The sequence below is a fragment of the Zeugodacus cucurbitae genome, chromosome 6 (genome assembly GCF_028554725.1).
Source record: "Zeugodacus cucurbitae isolate PBARC_wt_2022May chromosome 6, idZeuCucr1.2, whole genome shotgun sequence".
NCBI classification, from domain to species: Eukaryota; Metazoa; Arthropoda; class Insecta; order Diptera; family Tephritidae; genus Zeugodacus; species Zeugodacus cucurbitae.
In genome coordinates, this window is record NC_071671.1 from 24,103,742 (window position 1) to 24,121,107 (window position 17,366).

Below are 17,366 nucleotides of genomic sequence, written 5' to 3' on the forward strand. Positions count from 1 at the left end.
AAACACACAAAACTTATTACATTAAAATGATTTTAGTATATTTAAATATACACATTTTTACTTGTTTCTTTTTTTGTTTTTAGAAAAAAATGCATTAACATTTCTTGCTATATAATTTTTATTCTTTTAATTTTCATAATTTTTTGTATTGTGTTTTGTTGCGAATTTCTTCGATAAATATTTGCTTTCTTCAATAATTTTCTTAAAGACTTTTTATTATAATACAAAATGGGACCGACCAGATTTTAACCGTTACGACCGTCACGCCTACAAACTTCAAATGCGTGTAAATATTAGCGATTTTTAAAACACACACACATTTCCATTGACATAAACATGATTGATATCGTACTCGTTTCGTTTGTTTTTGCTTGTATTTTTATTTTCTTTTAAATATCTATATATACGTTAATATATGTATATATATATATAGATTTATTTATTCATTTAATATTTATAAATATACGCGCGAAACTTACTGCTATATTACATATACATTTAAAGTTGTTTTTCTTTTCACGATTCCTTACACATTTTAGCTTGCTTTACGTTTGCGGCAACAACACAATACTAACTTTATAATTATTTATTTTTATTTTTCTTTAGTATATATATTTCTCAGTTAAACATTAATTACTCTGCAATTTGTTTTACATACATACATTATTTCAAATATACAAGTTACATAGAGCTATGGCAGCGTGTATACATACATATAAAACAGAATAAAAATAATAATAATATTATGCAAAAAATGTAACAAAATCAATACTATATTATTAATATACATACATACAAACAGTGAATGTTTTGCAATACAAAATAAAAAAAATTATATTAAATTCAGCCGTATTTGCATATTTTTAATTACAAAATTAACATATCGCATTAGAAAAAAAAACAAAATTTCATTGCGTTCTCTTTTAGACTTACAATGTAATAAATGCCTATATCTGCTGTATTACTATTACATTTTTAGTACAATATTTATAAATGTATGCATTTTCATCAATTTCATTGCATTTACGTATATACATATATAGTATGTATGTATGTATATAAATTACACGTTTGTGTGTGCGCAATTATATTTCTCTATGCTACATATATATACTATAATTTTAATACAATTCTTTTTGTTTCGCCAAAAATCACACATAATTACGCACGCCTATATGTTTACGCGTTGCAATCTCGCAAAATGCAAATCGTTCATGTGACATCATTTACTAAATATAAATTTCTTCTGTTTATTGTTATTTAAAGTGTTACTTTCGAATTTATTAGCTTTTGTTTTCATCTGGTGCGCAGCGTTTTGTAAATGACAACAACACATAGACAAAGTATATGACCTACATGCAGATTGTTACATTACATTAGCGCGAACTATTTGCTCTTTGCATATTAAACGTTGTTTTTGTTTTGTTTTTTTAGCTTTTAACCATTACTTAATATTCAACACTTTTCATAAAAGTTTTCATTTATATTTTCAATCTATATGCTGACTTATATATCTCATTTTTTATACACGTTAAAACACTACAATTTTTTAGTTTGCCTATTTGTGGTAGTTTTTGTTTTTATTATTATTATTTTGAAAGTTTTAGTTGGTGCGATTTTGTAATTAATGTTGTTGCTATTGTTATATGTGTACCACAATTTGTTGAAATTTCACTTCTCTTCCTACAATTAATAACATTTGTTATAGCATATGCGTTTGTTGGTGGCCGCACAAGAACTACACATACATACAATACATATTTGAACATTTATTTGCCTTCTCTTCGCATTCTCATAGGTCTGTTAGCTACACTAATGTACAACAACTTTAGTTCGACAGGATTCGAGTGGAGGTATTCGATAGCGTTTTTAGTTATTCATTTAATTATTATTTTTGTTTGAAGTTGAAACGTGTTTTGTTTTTGTTTTTTTTTTCTCTTTATGTAGCATTTATGCAAGTAGGAGTTAACGGTTCTGGAAAGTTTGGTAGACTGAAAATTGATTGTTTATTTGTGTAGAGTTGTAGGATTTCCATTTAGTTTTGAAGGGTTAAGCTTTTTGGGTTATCACGTCAAATTTGCAAAAATTTGACATTTTAAATTAGTTAATATACATTTGCGCTTATTTATAATTAGAGTTGAAGCGTTTTGTTCTTAGTTGCACTTAAAAACTAAGTTGATTGCATCCATTGTAAAATCCTTTTTACAATTTTAAAGAAAAAAGTAAATAAAAAAACGAAGAAAATTTTATGAAAAAAAATGTAACAAATTCGTAGAGAGAAATTTATGAATATATTACATAATAATTTCTAAAAATATTGAGAGATTTTGAAATTGTTTTTTTTTTTTAATTAACGGAAGCTAAATATCAGCCAAAAAAAGTCCGTAATTTTGTAAATAAAAAGTGTGTGTTGCCATAAAATTACATGAAACAACTTTTAAAGCGGATTTTCAATGAAATATATATGTTTCGAAAGCAGAAATATATAAAAAAAAAAATAATATATCAGCATGGCTCCAACTTGTTTAAATTACTTTAAAAGCAGTGAAATGCTAAGCATAAATGTGATAAAAACAAACTATAGTTGAACTTTTGAGTCGACAATAGCGTTTAGAATACAAAATTCATGCTCGTTTCCTTCCATAACTGGAACTTCCTTAACTCGAAGTTATCCATAACTGGAACACTTGAATTGGTAATAGAAGTCAAATTTCAAACAAATTTCTTTCCATAACTCAAAGTCCTACATAACTCGAACTCATGAATTGACAATAGCATTTAGTAGTCAAATTTAAACAAAATTTTACTGTCGAGACAGAATTTTAAAAGAGTCCAGCTATATTCGTATGTAGTCGAACAATAAATATGATATTACACTTATGGATTGCATAAATCAAGTTTGTTACTGGCATGGGATACAGACGTCGAGAGCTAAACAATAGCTGTTTTAACGTAAGTACTAAAAACTTTATGCGAAGCAAATAAATAAAACAGGGTTTAAACCTATAATTTACAGCTTTTTGAAAAATTTTATGTTTTAATGAAAATTCTCGAAGTCCCTCTAACTCGAAGTTTTTTTTGACTATGATGGTGATTCGAATTATAGAAGTACAACTGTATATTTGAAACACTACACTTTGTTTAGGAAATGAAACAGAAAATAACTCCGTACAAAAAAAGAATAATAAAATTTAACCTCCACACTTTAATCAGGGACTAAACGGCGTATACTTGCAAGCAGCTTTCACTTACAGACAATATAAATTGCTACTTAAATAGTTGCTTAAAGCTTTAAAGGTAACAACAAAAAGTTTCTTAACTGTTTACAACTGCAAAACTCAATGGCTAGTTAGGAGCAAGTTATGCTTTCGTGTGTGTGAGAGTGTTTTCGCGCAGCTGTGCTGGCCATTGTATGGTGTGCAGCAGAAGTTTTATAGTTTTTTTCATTTTTCATTTTCCATATACATGCATACATTTATAATATACTGTTGTTTTTGTTTTTTTTTGTTATTATATGTTTTACTTTACTTTTAACATTTCATAAATTACTATTTAGTTAGCTTTCTTCAACGGACGCCTTACACGTACGACGTACGACATACACACATACATACATAATTAGTTAAATGCATTTTAAACCGAGCGCTATGATTTCAGCCGCGAAAACAAAAGCTAAACACTAATCTCTTATTAAGACTGTCTTTAAAATTGCCATACGCGCTGCAGTTAAGCTTTTTTGTTTCAATCATATATTAATTACACTACCTCACCTATATGTGGGTTGGCGCAGTTGCGTCCCTATTCATTTGGGTAACGGTTCGAGATAGCAGCGTACCGTATTGTTCTCATCCAGCATTGCAGAAATGTTCCGGCCAATGATTGGTTGTGTGTGCGACGATGACGGTGTTGTTGCTGTTAATGTTAATGTTGTTGGCGACAATTGTTGCCTCTTCGATAGAGGATATTGTTGCTGCTGTTGTTGCGCTTGCTGTTGATTAGCCGGCGGTAAAGGTGGACCAATGCCACTCGCACCGCTGCTATTATGAGTCGTCGTGAATAACTCATGCACACCTATTCGATTATTCGGTGAGATCTTTTTGATGGCGCGTATAGAGCTCGCGCCGCCACTGCCACCGCCGCTAATGCCAAAAACCGCCGCACCGCTTGACGCTGCTGCCGCATTGTGGTGATCAAAGTACGCTGCTGCTGCCGTTTTATCATTTAATGAGCCCTCGGCTTTCTTGCGCTGCCTTCTGTGGATGAAAGAGAGAGATAAAAAAATAAAATATCGTTATAGTTATTAATACTAAACAGTTATTAATAATAAACGCAAGGAACGTATACTCACTGAAACCGCCGTTGAAACTCCTCATCCTGCAACGCAATCAGTCGCCGCATGCGTTCATCACCCTGTGGTAGGCCACGCCGCTGCGCGCTCTCATTCTCCTCATCCTCATCGTCATCCGCGTCGTCCTCGCTGGACACGCCGCTCTCCGCGTGACCATATCGACTGCCACTGCCGCCAACACCAGTGCCAATAACGCCATTTCGCGCCGCCTCGTAGTGATGTCGCTGCCGCAACTGTTGCCGGCGCATGGCGCTACTACTACCACGACCATCATCGCAATCGTGCACATCATCGTCATCATCATCGTCGTCGTCGTCGCCGTCGTTATCACCACGGCCATACATATTCAAATCCATTTCGTAATGTTGCACATCGGAATTGCGATTGCTGAGAATCTCCTCATAAACCGGCCCGTCACCGCCCATTGAGTTTTGATTGTAGTACTGTTCGCTGCCCGCGCGTCCGCTCGGGTCGTACTCCTCGTGGCTCAGATCACAGTTGGAATGCTTATTTCTATAGTAACGCTGTGTGGGCGTGTGCGCGGCGGCGCCCATAAACTCTGGTGAGTGATGCAGCGGATAATGGTAGGCGTGCGATGCGGGCGCTGGCGGTGGTGGCAATTGTGAGCCGGCGCGTCGTCCCAAATGCAACAGATGTGCATGTGCTGCTGCAGCTGGCTCTAGCTGTTCCTCATCTGAGGATAATTGTTGTTGCTGCTGCTGTTGTTGTTGTTGCTGCTGATGATGTGCTGCCGCCAGCATCATGGCCGCTGAGGCATGGCGTCGGTGTTGTTGTTGCTGCTGCTGATGCTGTTGTTGTTGTTGCTGGTAGTAGGCAGCAGCCCCGACCGCCTCATCGTAGTGCGGATACTGTTGCTGCTGTTGTTGTTGCTTCAGCGTAGTCTTCTTGTACGACGGATAGAAAAGTATTTGCTAGAAGAGACATAAATTCGACGTCATCAATATCTTTTATTATTTATTATATATATTACATATATGATATTCCGTTAGCTATTGGATGATAAACTCACCTGCGACGCTGCTGTCGTGCGACTATGCAATGAACCGCTTGGCGACTCACCACCAATACCACTGCCGCGCTTCTTCTTGCCATGCGGCTGATGCTTTTGCGTCCAGTAGAAGAATTCGTGCGCCTGCTGTGGCGCAGCCGCGTTGCTCACGTAGTCGCGCGGATGTGCCAAGCTCAATGCATTATTGTTGCCGCCACCTGGCTTACCCATCTGCTGCTGCTTCCAACCATAATAATCCGGCTGATGGTAGTACGCCTCTTGTGGCCCACTGCCCGTTGACATTCCCGAGCCAAGCATTTGCTGCTTTTGACCGCCGAAAATCAGATGCGTTGAGCCAGCCGATGAGGTGGGCGAGGTGTGGCCAGCGCTGGGCGTACGCAAGCCACCGCTGCCGCCTACCGAGTGCACGGTATTCGCGCCACCGCGTTCCAGCACAATATGCCCTTGCATGGCATCAATAATGGCGTGACCACCCTTGCCGTGCTGTAGCGTCATATTGCCGCCGGCGCCCTTCACTGTATCCATATCGGCGTCGCTGGTTAACGACAAATTACGCGCATCATTCAATTCACAATCGGATGATGCAATAATGGCATCCTCGGCGGCCGATATAATACCGCCAGTGTCGTCGGATACCAAACCATCGCCGCCTATTGGCAGTTTGGACTTTTTCACTTGCACCGTGTTCGAGTTGCCACGATGTGTGCCGGAGAGCGTACCACCGCCGCCAGCATTTCCTCCACCGATACCGCCACCACTGCCGCTGCCACCGCCAATACCGTTATTGCCAACGATGCCTGAGGATATGGAGGCCTTCGAGCAGCGCAAACACTTTGGCAACCAGGAATTTTGCCTCACATATTTACGATATTCGCGACGAATCTGCAGAAAATACAATTAATGAAATGAGAAAATGTGAATATTCAATCGATAGTTTTTTTTGTTTTTGTAGCGGCATAAAACATTCCTTAAATAATTATGAGGAATGCTGCTGATTTGACAGTCCTTGGCCGAATAAAAATTCGGGTCCGCTCCGGTTACGTAGAACCGACTGTCGTGGGAACGAATATATAATTTGCTAACTGCGTGACTTACTTTCTCATTTTGTATGCAATGAAACACGAAAATATACAATCCCATTAGTGTGTTGAAACTAATGAAAAGATAACCGCATACAACGGCCAAATCGTCCTCCACTTTGGCCAGGCGCAGATAATAATAGGCGGAAATCCAGACAGCGCTTAGTAACAGTAGGAAAATGAAAGAGCAACGCATGTCGAAGCTGTAAAAGAAATATCAAATATTTATTAGAAAAATAAATAAATGTTTTAATTTTTTTTTAAATTACTTATCGCTAGTATTATAAATCATTTCGAATTATCTGCAGTTTTGTTATAAAAATGAATTTCACTTACCGCACATTAGCGAGCCGTGTATGCTCTTTATTCTTCAGCGTTGTGTGACTCTTGCGACACATGATTACCCACGACAAGAAGGTGTAGCCTAAAGCGCCCTAAAATATTATATATAGCCATTGAATAAATTGATTTATACATTTAAATTCACACTTAATAAAATTATATGACAACTTACCAGTAAAAATAGCATGACTGGCGCCACAAAACTCGCATAGAACAGCGTATTCGCCTCCATGAGCACACAAAAGTCATTTTGTGTATAAGTATTTGGATTAATGACCAATGAAATGGCCACAATTGTAAGTGATAACCCGTAGGAGAGTAAATAGTAACAATTCACTTTGGAAGTCTGATCAACTTCAAGTAACATGTCATCGGTGGTTAGTGTGGAATATGATTGGAATGCTAAGGAGGAATTTAAAATTGCATAAATAGAGAACAAGGTGAAAATTTTGAATTTTTAGAATTTTGATACAAATTTATAAATTGTTTAAAATTTGTAATTAATTATGTTTTATAGTTCCAAATGCAGTTTTGACTGTCTGGCTGACTTATTTTTATAGATATTCGAGAAATTAATTGATGTTCAGTTGTACAATATTGGTCAATTATTCTTGCTGTTTATAAACAACAATGAATTTAAATATCTATTATTATATTTTTCACAAATTCACTTTGGCCTACACTTTTAATTTATTTGCCAATTTTTGTTGATATTTAACACTTTCAGTTATGACGGCAAACATAAACTTTCTTGTCACATATTCACAACGAAAAATTTCACAACTAATATTTTTTATGATTCAATAAAATAAAATTAATTGTTCGACGTAAATTATCGGTAACAAGATATTGCAAAACAAAATTAATTCAAATTTAATAAAGTACAATTAACTGAATAAACTTCAAGTTATTAAATAATACTTTCTGTTTCTCAAAAATAAATCTTTTTTGTTGGAAATTATCAAATAACATTTATCGTGTGCGATTATCGCATGTTACAATGCATCTCTAACTGTTATGGCATATTTAATTTGTATCATACGTAACATGTAAATAACACATTTTAAAACCAAGAAAAAAACTTATTTATGAAACCTTAAAACTCACCTTCGAAACAGAACCACGCTATCGCCGATAATATCGAACAATGTAGAAAAACAGTAGTGAAACCACAAAGGATACTCGTCTCATTCTGCTCAATGCCAATTAGGAAAAGAATTTCAATGAAAAGTAGACATATATAAATGCTGCGATAGATGGAAGTGCGCGCAGACTGCAAAAAAAATGAAAAGAAAATAGCGAAAATTTGGAAAAATTTTGTCAAAAAAGTTGAAAAGTAGTTTTGTAGCATTCAATAGAAAACAAAAAAATAGTTTGCTGTTATTGTAGTGGTAGGTTGCATTATACAGCGTTTGCTTTAAGTTATTTTTCTTGTAGTTGAAAGGAATTTTATAATGCAAGTAATTCGTAATGTATTAATACAGTTTTAAAAGCACTCAATTCTAGTAATGCAAGAATTTATAAAACTTTCAAATATATAACACGAAATTAAAAAAAAAATAAGTTTCATGCGGCAATATTATTTTTATGTCGCTTAATATTAATTTGCCTTGTAAATACTATGAAATATTTTGTGAGACTTTTTTGTTTTTGTAAAGTTAATGGCAATGAACTGTCGACATATTTTATAGATAAATAATAACAAATGTTAAGGAAATTTTGTAATTTGTCTGTTAAAATTAAAATTTACAAAAGTTTTTGAAATAAAATATTTTTTTTAATATTCTTCTTTAGAAATAAAAAAAAAAATGTTTCTTTAGAAACTTCTATAATTTTAAGTTTTAACTGATACAACTGCTTCGTAAATTTAAAGTTGAAAAAAAATGTATTCTTGCCACATTTTTGAAACCTAAAATTTTACTTTTCTAATTACATGTTTCTTTTTTAATTTCGTGCTTAAATTTAAATATATTTTTGACTGTATTAATTATTTTATAGTAAAGTGGTGGTGGTTTTTGGTATTTTTGGATATTATAGGATAGGTGATAGACAAACAGCAAATGAGACGAATTAAACAACGAATACTACACAATAATTATAACAAATAATTAAATTAATGAACACAGAATGACAAATGAACGAAAAACTTGTTTTCAAAGAGACAATAATGACATTTATTTTTTTAATTATGCATGAAATGTGTTGTGATAAGGCTTTAAATAAATGTCAAATTAAATACATTTTAAACTAACTTAAATAAAAAATGACATACAAATGGATATGCAGACTAAACGCTAAATTTACTAAAACGAAACAAAAATGCTAGCGAAATACATACAAACTAAATACCGCATAATATTCAGAAAATATTACTTTAAAATTCGCTTACGTTATAAGGCACTAAAATATAGTATGTTACTGCTAAACAAAATTATACTTAATAGTATATCACATTTACTACTACAGTAATCAGTACAGATAAGAATAAAAATGAGTTTAAAATTAACTAAAAAATAATTTGTAATTAAATTTTAAATTTCTTTCAAACATACTATTCAAAAGTCTACTTAAGTGGCTAGGCTTGCTTTAGCACATGCAACTAAATTAAGCTACACATATACTTACATATAAATAAACTAAACTACTTAATACATATGTACGCATAGGTTTTCAATATTATTATACAGTTAACAATGTATGTAAATTGCTTTAAACATTTCACCACCACCACCACTTATACTGTAAATCTTCCATATTGCCTTGCATTATAATATTATTTGTATTTGAGTTCGCGTCGCTCATGCGATTGTTGGCGCCTACATTGTTGCTATTATTGCGATTGACATTCAAATTGTTATTGCTACCGGCATGTTGCAGCGCCGCAGCAATTGTAGCCGCTGCCGCCATTGCCGCCACCGACGTGGTATTACTCATCGAAGTCTCCATGCTGCCGTGATGTGGTGTGTGCGCCGTGGCCGCACTTACATGCATGTGCGTCGATGTCGCCGGCTGATTGAGGTTATGGCCGTGCGGATTGTGATGATGCGGCGGTTGTAAATTCAAGTTTAAATTCAAATTATTCATTTGTAAATTACGTTGATTGTGTTGCGCTACGACAACGGCAGCAGCAGCTGCTGCGACAACTTGTTGCTGTTGCTGCTGCTGTTGTTGTTGTGCCGCTTGTTGTTGCAAGTTGAAATTGTTCGCATTCAAATTGTTGCGATTCGAATTGCGTATGGAATTGTGTTGTATGAAATTTGTGGGCGCCAACGCGCCATGATGACCAGCACCGCCCGCTGCACCCATTATATTGGGAATGTGTTGCAAATTCAATTGTTGTTGTATATTTTGTATATTATTTGTGGGCGCTGGTTGTCCACCCGAGGCTGTCGCTGCCGTCGTACCCGACGTTGTGGTAATCGCAAGCGTTTCATGCGTCTGATCGCGTATATTATTTTGACGACGGCCACTGCGTTGGCGTTGACTGCCGCCGCCGCCGCCAACACCGACACCTTGACTACCACTACCACCGCGTCGATTGCGTCGCCCGCTGCTTACCTTTATGAAAACGCCATTGAATATCTTCAATGTGAGTAGCGCAATGACGACGAATACCAGACAAATGGCGACACTAATGTAGATGAGTATGCGCATATTGCCATCGAAGACGCCAAACAGCGAATGATTATGCTCGTCCATGACATCCATGAGTATGGCAAAGTTCGTGAGATGATTGCACATGCAAATGCTGTGTGTACGATTTGTGGACTCCAAAGTGCAGCCATTCGCTGACCAAGCGCTAAAGTAAAATAATGAAATCGATTTTTATAATAATAAAAACAATTTAAGTTTGCGCAATATATATGACTTACTGATCTATGTAGTTCCAAAATACGCAAGTGGGATTGGTTACATTTTCCGTTTTAATGTGTCGCAAGACTAATTTGATCGGTTGTGATAGTTGTATGTGTCGACCTTTACCCAAACTCGCTGAGATCACTTTGCTATTGAGTATGCGTATTCGTTGTTGCAGCAAATCAGCATTTGCGCCCGAATCGTTACGATCGCTGGCCAACAAAGCAGTGTTGCGCACTATTTTCGAAAATATTTGTTTTAGAAATTATAAATTAATTAATATTTAAAATAAAATAATGATAAAGAAATTAATAATTAAGCATATTAAAAAAAACTTACCATAACTGCGCGAACTTTTCGTGTCAAAGTGATCGTAAGACGGTTTTAAGATTGACTCCAACCGATCAAATGCAGCAAATACTATGCGCACAAGGCCGCCTTCGCTATTCTCCACGAGCGCAGTGCGCGGCAACTCTATGCGGTCATCGCTGATTTGCCATTGTTCAAGATCGGGGAAAACTTCGTTGCCTTGAATGTTCTTTGTTTCCAAAACACGCACAGACAACACTGGGTGTAGGTAAAGAAAAAAATATATAATTAAATGTGTGTAGGGAAATAAAATGAATAATAAATATAATAATATTAAATTAATAATAATAAAAATAAATAAATGATAATAAAAAATAAATAATAAAAAAAAAAAAAATAATAAAAGTAAAAGAAATAATAATAATAAAAAAAAAAATAATAAAAGTAAAAGAAATAATAATAATAAAAAAAAAAAATAATAAAAGTAAAATAAATAATAATAATAAAAAAAAAAAATAATAAAAAAAAAAAATAATAAAAGTAAAATAAATAATAATAATAAAAAAATAATAATATTGATTTTAATTTTGTTTTTGCATTGAAAAATAATTTGAATAATAGAATTTATAACTTAAAGGTATTTTTGTAATTTTAAAAAATAATCTCTAGTGATCAATTTTTAATCAATCCCCATTACTTACGTATATTCTTGACCTTCTGCACAATATTACGTTCACGTATAATAGTATCGGCCAAAAGAAATGCATTATACTCCAGCCCTGTTAGCAATGATGTGGCAACACGCATTTGATCTTCTTGATTCAAATCCATCCAAGAGGACAATTGTGATTCGTCAAGCAAATTTGAGCCAGTCTTTACCACACCATGCAGCAACTCTAATATAATAGCCTCTCGTTGACGTTGATCCGGTAAGGTCTCCTTGTCGTGGAACATTTTCTCCGACATGGTTTGTATGATTTTCGTAGTGACGAGCATATCGCCGCCATACAAAGTTTTGCTACTTGTCACCTATTAGTAAGCAGATAAATGTCAACGTCTTAATATTAGTACGAAGAGGGAACAAAACAAAATACAAACCTCCGATAGATCGTTTGCTATGGAAATAACTGATGATTCACGTTGGTTTACGCGCACCTCCAAGCTGTTCAACCACAGACTTCGGCATTGCGTAAGATCGGGCGTCATCGGGTGCCAAGTGGGCTCAAAATTGCCTATGCGTTGATTTAATCGATCAGCGGCATTTTCACAACTACTATTTGCGTTGCTATTGCTACTGCAATTGGTACGCGACATCGCACGCATTGTTGTTGTTTCCGCTGCATCCTCTTCTTTGTAATTGACGCGCTTCATAAGCACACAACGCCACTTGGCAATGCCAGTTGCGCCACCTAATCAATATTTTACACTTAAATACATAGTTGTTGTAAGTTGTTGTGTGGTATATTACCTGGACACGGCTGCACATTTACATCACCTACGCGTGTTATGTTCCAGAAGAGATTACGCGCATTCGTTGGCCCGCAGAACATATTCGACTCATCCTCGGCCACCGCACCCATACCCATATTGAGGTTATTTATATTGTTTATGGTACGTATGCCATTACTTCCACCGTTAGCATCAGCACCTATTGCGTTGTTATTGTTGTTGCCAGCTGCATGCTGTTGAGTTGCGGTACTCTGCTGCTGATTGCCACGATTTTGTGCGGTTTTAGCGGTGAGAATGGTGCCGTCGTCAGTGCCGCTACCACCAACACCGCTTAGTATACGGGTATTAGGTGTTGTTGTGTTGGACGGACCCGCATGTGATTTGGCTAAGGTATATTATTATAACATTATTTTAAGAATTTAGATATTAATGAAGTATCATTTACTTTGGTTTGTTCCTGGCGTGCGTGTTGATAAATCATTTTTCGCCGTTGGTCGCGTATTGCTGACAGCACTATCAGCCGCGTTGACGCCTTCCACAGGCGCGGTTGCATGATGTCCCGTATGATGATGGTGATGCAACGGCGGTGGTGGCGGTAAGCCATCATGTCTGTTGGAATTCTTTATGACCGTTGTGTTATAGTTACCTTTCAAACGGCCGCCCGGTAGTGTGGGCTGCGGTGGACCTGGTGTTGGCGGTAGTGTATGCCATAAGCCACCAGACGATGGTATACCGCCATTGGCAGGTAGTGGTAGGCGACCTGGTCCTTGTGGTTGCAACGGCACACTCGGATTAATCAGTGTGCTGCCATTGGCAAGCAATGGTGGGTTATTCGCCAAAACCCATGGCGGACTGGGCCGATTGGTGGTAGTTGAAGTTTGTGCCGCTGATATGCATTGGTAATGTGCCTCCAAATACTTATGTGTACCAGGACAGGGATCGCCAAACATACTTGTCGTTGCCAACACACTGCAACTTGGTTTGTGTGCGCATCTTAAAATAGTAAAAAAATGTAGAAAGAGACGTTATAATTTTAATTATCTCGTTTAGTATTAAATTCAACTTACTTTGAATTCAAAACGGTCAAACTCTTTGGAAACATACAGTTTACACTCCAATCGACGTTGCCATGGTCATTGCATATCGTTATCGAGAAGCGTCCATAATTCGCACGTATCAGATTGATCAGGTCGCCTGGATCGCATTCTATCGTTAATTTCTTACCTTCGCAAGCGTATGCAGTTTGATATTTGGGCGCTATTAGAAGAGGAAATCATGTAATTAGTAAAAATAGTTGTAATTATAATTTTGCAACAGAGCAAGAAATGTTTACGTAAATACACATATGAAATATACAATGTAATGAAATATATAATGTAATATATGAATTTATAAAAATATAGTTATTAAAAAGTTGTGTTAAATGTCGTTGTTGTAGTTGATTTGGTTTGGTTTAGATTGGTTGGATGATGTCGATCTGAAAATAGATTAAAAGCTATGCATGGCAAATGTATGATTTTTATAAACATGTAACATATAAATATGTATATAAATAGCAATAAGTAGTGAGCACAATCATGTTTTTAGCCTACGTTAGATACTTAGAATGCTTCCGGGCATGTCTGCCACATGATTTCTTAGCTTTGTTGCTTATGTGTTCATAAATACCAATGCCATCTGAAATAATGTTAAAACTCAGCGTACACCTCCGGCCATGTTGTGAACCAGTTCAAGATACATCACAATGTGGATGAGTCACCAAATGCTGCTTTCTTTTCGTCCGTTTCTTTCGCTCATAAAATGAAGTCATAGTTGATGTGGAGATGTATGCGGATAGACTGAAAAAAAAATTAAGAAATATTCTTTCGTTACAAAATTGACAACAGTTGGACAGATTTGTGTCTACATCAACTTTTTTAAATTTTTTCTGATGGTGACTTAAAAGCAAATACCGAGATATCTACATACACACTTATGACCTACAAAACAAATAAAGGGTGATTTTTTAAGAGCTTGATAACTTTTAAAAAAAAAAAAACGCATAAAATTTGCAAAATCTCATCGGTTCTTTATTTGAAACGTTAGATTGGTTCATGACATTTACTTTTTGAAGATAATTTCATTTAAATGTTGACCGCGGCTGCGTCTTAGGTGGTCCATTCGGAAAGTCCAATTTTGGGCAACTTTTTCGAGCATTTCGGCCGGAATAGCCCGAATTTCTTCGGAAATGTTGTCTTCCAAAGCTGGAATAGTTGCTGGCTTATTTCTGTAGACTTTAGACTTGACGTAGCCCCACAAAAAATAGTCTAAAGGCGTTAAATCGCATGATCTTGGTGGCCAACTTACGGGTCCATTTCTTGAGATGAATTGTTCTCCGAAGTTTTCCCTCAAAATGGCCATAGAATCGCGAGCTGTGTGGCATGTAGCGCCATCTTGTTGAAACCACATGTCAACCAAGTTCAGTTCTTCCATTTTTGGCAACAAAAAGTTTGTTAGCATCGAACGATAGCGATCGCCATTCACCGTAACGTTGCGTCCAACAGCATCTTTGAAAAAATACGGTCCAATGATTCCACCAGCGTACAAACCACACCAAACAGTGCATTTTTCGGGATGCATGGGCAGTTCTTGAACGGCTTCTGGTTGCTCTTCACCCCAAATGCGGCAATTTTGCTTATTTACGTAGCCATTCAACCAGAAATGAGCCTCATCGCTGAACAAAATTTGTCGATAAACACATTTCGAACCGAACACTGATTTTGGTAATAAAATTCAATGATTTGCAAGCGTTGCTCGTTAGTAAGTCTATTCATGATGAAATGTCAAAGCATACTGAGCATCTTTCTCTTTGACACCATGTCTGAAATCCCACGTGATCTGTCAAATACTAATGCATGAAAATCCTAACCTCAAAAAAATCACCCGTTAAAATGCATTAAAATACCATATGCTCAAATGCACTGTATGAGGATAAGTAAATACCAGAAGGTATTACTGGATTTCAGTAGAATTCACTTCGTAAGCACTATAGCGTTAAAACAAACAGTGAAAGGGAAAATCTCCATACACAGCACATTCCAATTACAAGCAAAGAGATAGATAAAGAAACGAACACTTCTGCTGCATGCATGAAAATAACCCGAACAGCTTGCAGTTGTATGCATCGCCGTTGACACAACACGAAATGTGCAACACTCAGCAATGCAAGGCAGTGTTCCATTTCTGAATATTCCACGGGCTCCATTTTTTATATCGCATTTTCCATAAGTGCAATGAAATTAGTTGTTAACGCTGTTTAATACATAAAGAATTTTTAAGTCGAAAACTTTTAATATTTACGATTTACGTACATAAATATACATTTCATTATTGGAAAAACTACTGCTAATTATCTTTGGATTTTAATAATTCTTTCAAACAATTAACAAAGAAAAACACACCATCTGCTTGTGCACCACTTTACATTATAAATGTTAATTCGTAATTTTGTTGGCAACATCACGCTGTTCAATGACGCTCGCTTTTTCAGTACGACTGCTATTAACAGTAGTTTAACAGCGGCGCCCGACATTTTCACTTGTCTACTGTTAAAGACTTTCCCCAGTCAATTGATGGCTCAAAATTCAAACAAAGAAAAAACCTTTAAATTTCAAATTTTACAAAAAATTTTTTACACACACATATTCTATAGTTGTTATTTGCTATATTTATGCACTTTTTATATTTTTAAATGCCAATAAAATGGCAATTAATAAAAAATAGTATGGAGCTACACACCTTTGTGACTTGTAAAAATTCTCTACACTACATAAATGTCGAATGAGGCGAAGAAAATGGAATCAGAAAATGGGTGGATTTTTGAACAGACAAATTGAGGGTTTGTGGAGATAATTTCAAGTCTACAAACTGTTTGTTTATCGTTGTGTGTATTTTTATTTTATTTTTCAATTACATATATAAATGCGTTAAATTCAAATATTTATTTATTTGCGATTTCAAATATTTTCTGTTATGGAAGAATCGAAGTGCGAGTGTTATTTTTTGAAAGACTAAATATATTATGCGTGAATTGTTTTTATAATGCATTAAGCCCAAGATTTGTAGGTTCAAGAACAAGATTGATGTGCAAATAAAGTAGCACAACACATTCTAATTTACAATTGTGTTAAATAAAAGTTTCCTTAAGACCATACGATAACCTTAGGCTTGGTGGTCAATATCTGTTTCACCAAGATAATGACCCAAACATACAGCGCTGGATACTCGTCTTTGGGTCTTCTAGTACTGTACATATTACATAAAAACAACACCACAAAGCTCAGATATAAACGCAATTGAAAATTTATGGTCTATCGTTAAAAATGGGTTGAAAATTTACAATATTAGGGAAGGGAACAACTTTGTAAAGGAAATGCCAGTAGTTATCCCCAAAACTTACGAAAAAGTTGTGGAAATCAATGCAAAGGCGATTGTACGAAGTTATTAAACAAAAATTATATCACACTAAGTACTAATTTTAATTTATGCTATTGATTACAGGTGTTTATGCTATAATTTTAGTTTTTGTGGAAATATTATTTACTTTTATATAAAACTCAATACATTTGGCATTCTGCAGTAATTTTTCTTCCAAATCTAGTTTTTGCTTTCAAAATTGTTTTGAAAATGTCTATTTTCGCTGAAAAAATTTATGAAAAATAAAACGCTGTGAAACCGGGCATAAATGTTACAGTTTTGCACTCGATGATGATATTGGAACATAGTACTATAAAAAATTATAAAATTAATATTTGGTTGGGTTAAGCATTTCAAACTTCTTGAGTCCGCTCCCACAACTCATTTACACCCTTAAGAGGATTAGGGTACTTCGCCTTGGCATGAACCCATAAATTTTCGATTGAATTTATATCCGGTGATTGGGGCTCATGTAAGGGTCGAAAACTTTTGACATTTT

The 17,366-nt window shown here is 35.4% G+C and overlaps 1 protein-coding gene across 6 annotated transcripts; it reads right to left on the reverse strand.

Moving 5' to 3' along the window:
- Positions 1–451: 451 nt before the first annotated feature.
- Positions 452–16,254, reverse strand: Cirl_0 (latrophilin Cirl). 6 transcript variants are annotated; one of them, XM_029039329.2, is made up of 17 exons: positions 16,190–16,254; positions 14,117–14,250; positions 13,480–13,669; positions 12,858–13,405; positions 12,432–12,797; positions 12,062–12,372; positions 11,665–11,992; positions 10,994–11,221; positions 10,672–10,891; positions 10,358–10,598; positions 7,907–8,072; positions 6,972–7,201; positions 6,794–6,891; positions 6,474–6,660; positions 5,379–6,260; positions 4,349–5,280; positions 452–4,253 (listed from the first exon to the last, which is right to left on the reverse strand). In XM_029039329.2, the coding sequence occupies exons 3-17, from the start codon at positions 13,512–13,514 to the stop codon at positions 3,803–3,805; spliced, it is 5,223 nt and encodes a 1,740-aa protein (XP_028895162.2). In that variant the 5' UTR covers positions 13,515–13,669; positions 14,117–14,250; positions 16,190–16,254; the 3' UTR covers positions 452–3,802. The 6 variants fall into 6 exon arrangements, with proteins under 6 accessions (XP_028895162.2, XP_011180132.2, XP_028895163.2 ...); XM_011181830.3 differs by having other exon boundaries at positions 14,081–14,250; XM_029039330.2 differs by having other exon boundaries at positions 452–4,250; positions 13,480–14,250.
- Positions 16,255–17,366: the final 1,112 nt, after the last annotated feature.

What these genes read in the sequence shown, in the direction of transcription:
- Cirl_0 (XM_029039329.2), bottom strand. Translation starts at nt 13,514, where the DNA reads ATGTTTCCAAAGAGTTTGACCGTTTTGAATTCAAA. An exon ending in TAGCAAACGATCTATCGGAG is followed by an intron (nt 11,993 to 12,061) that starts GTTTGTATTTTG and finishes GCTTACTAATAG; the next exon opens with GTGACAAGTAGCAAAACTTT. An exon ending in GCAGAAGGTCAAGAATATAC is followed by an intron (nt 11,222 to 11,664) that starts GTAAGTAATGGG and finishes ACCTACACCCAG; the next exon opens with TGTTGTCTGTGCGTGTTTTG.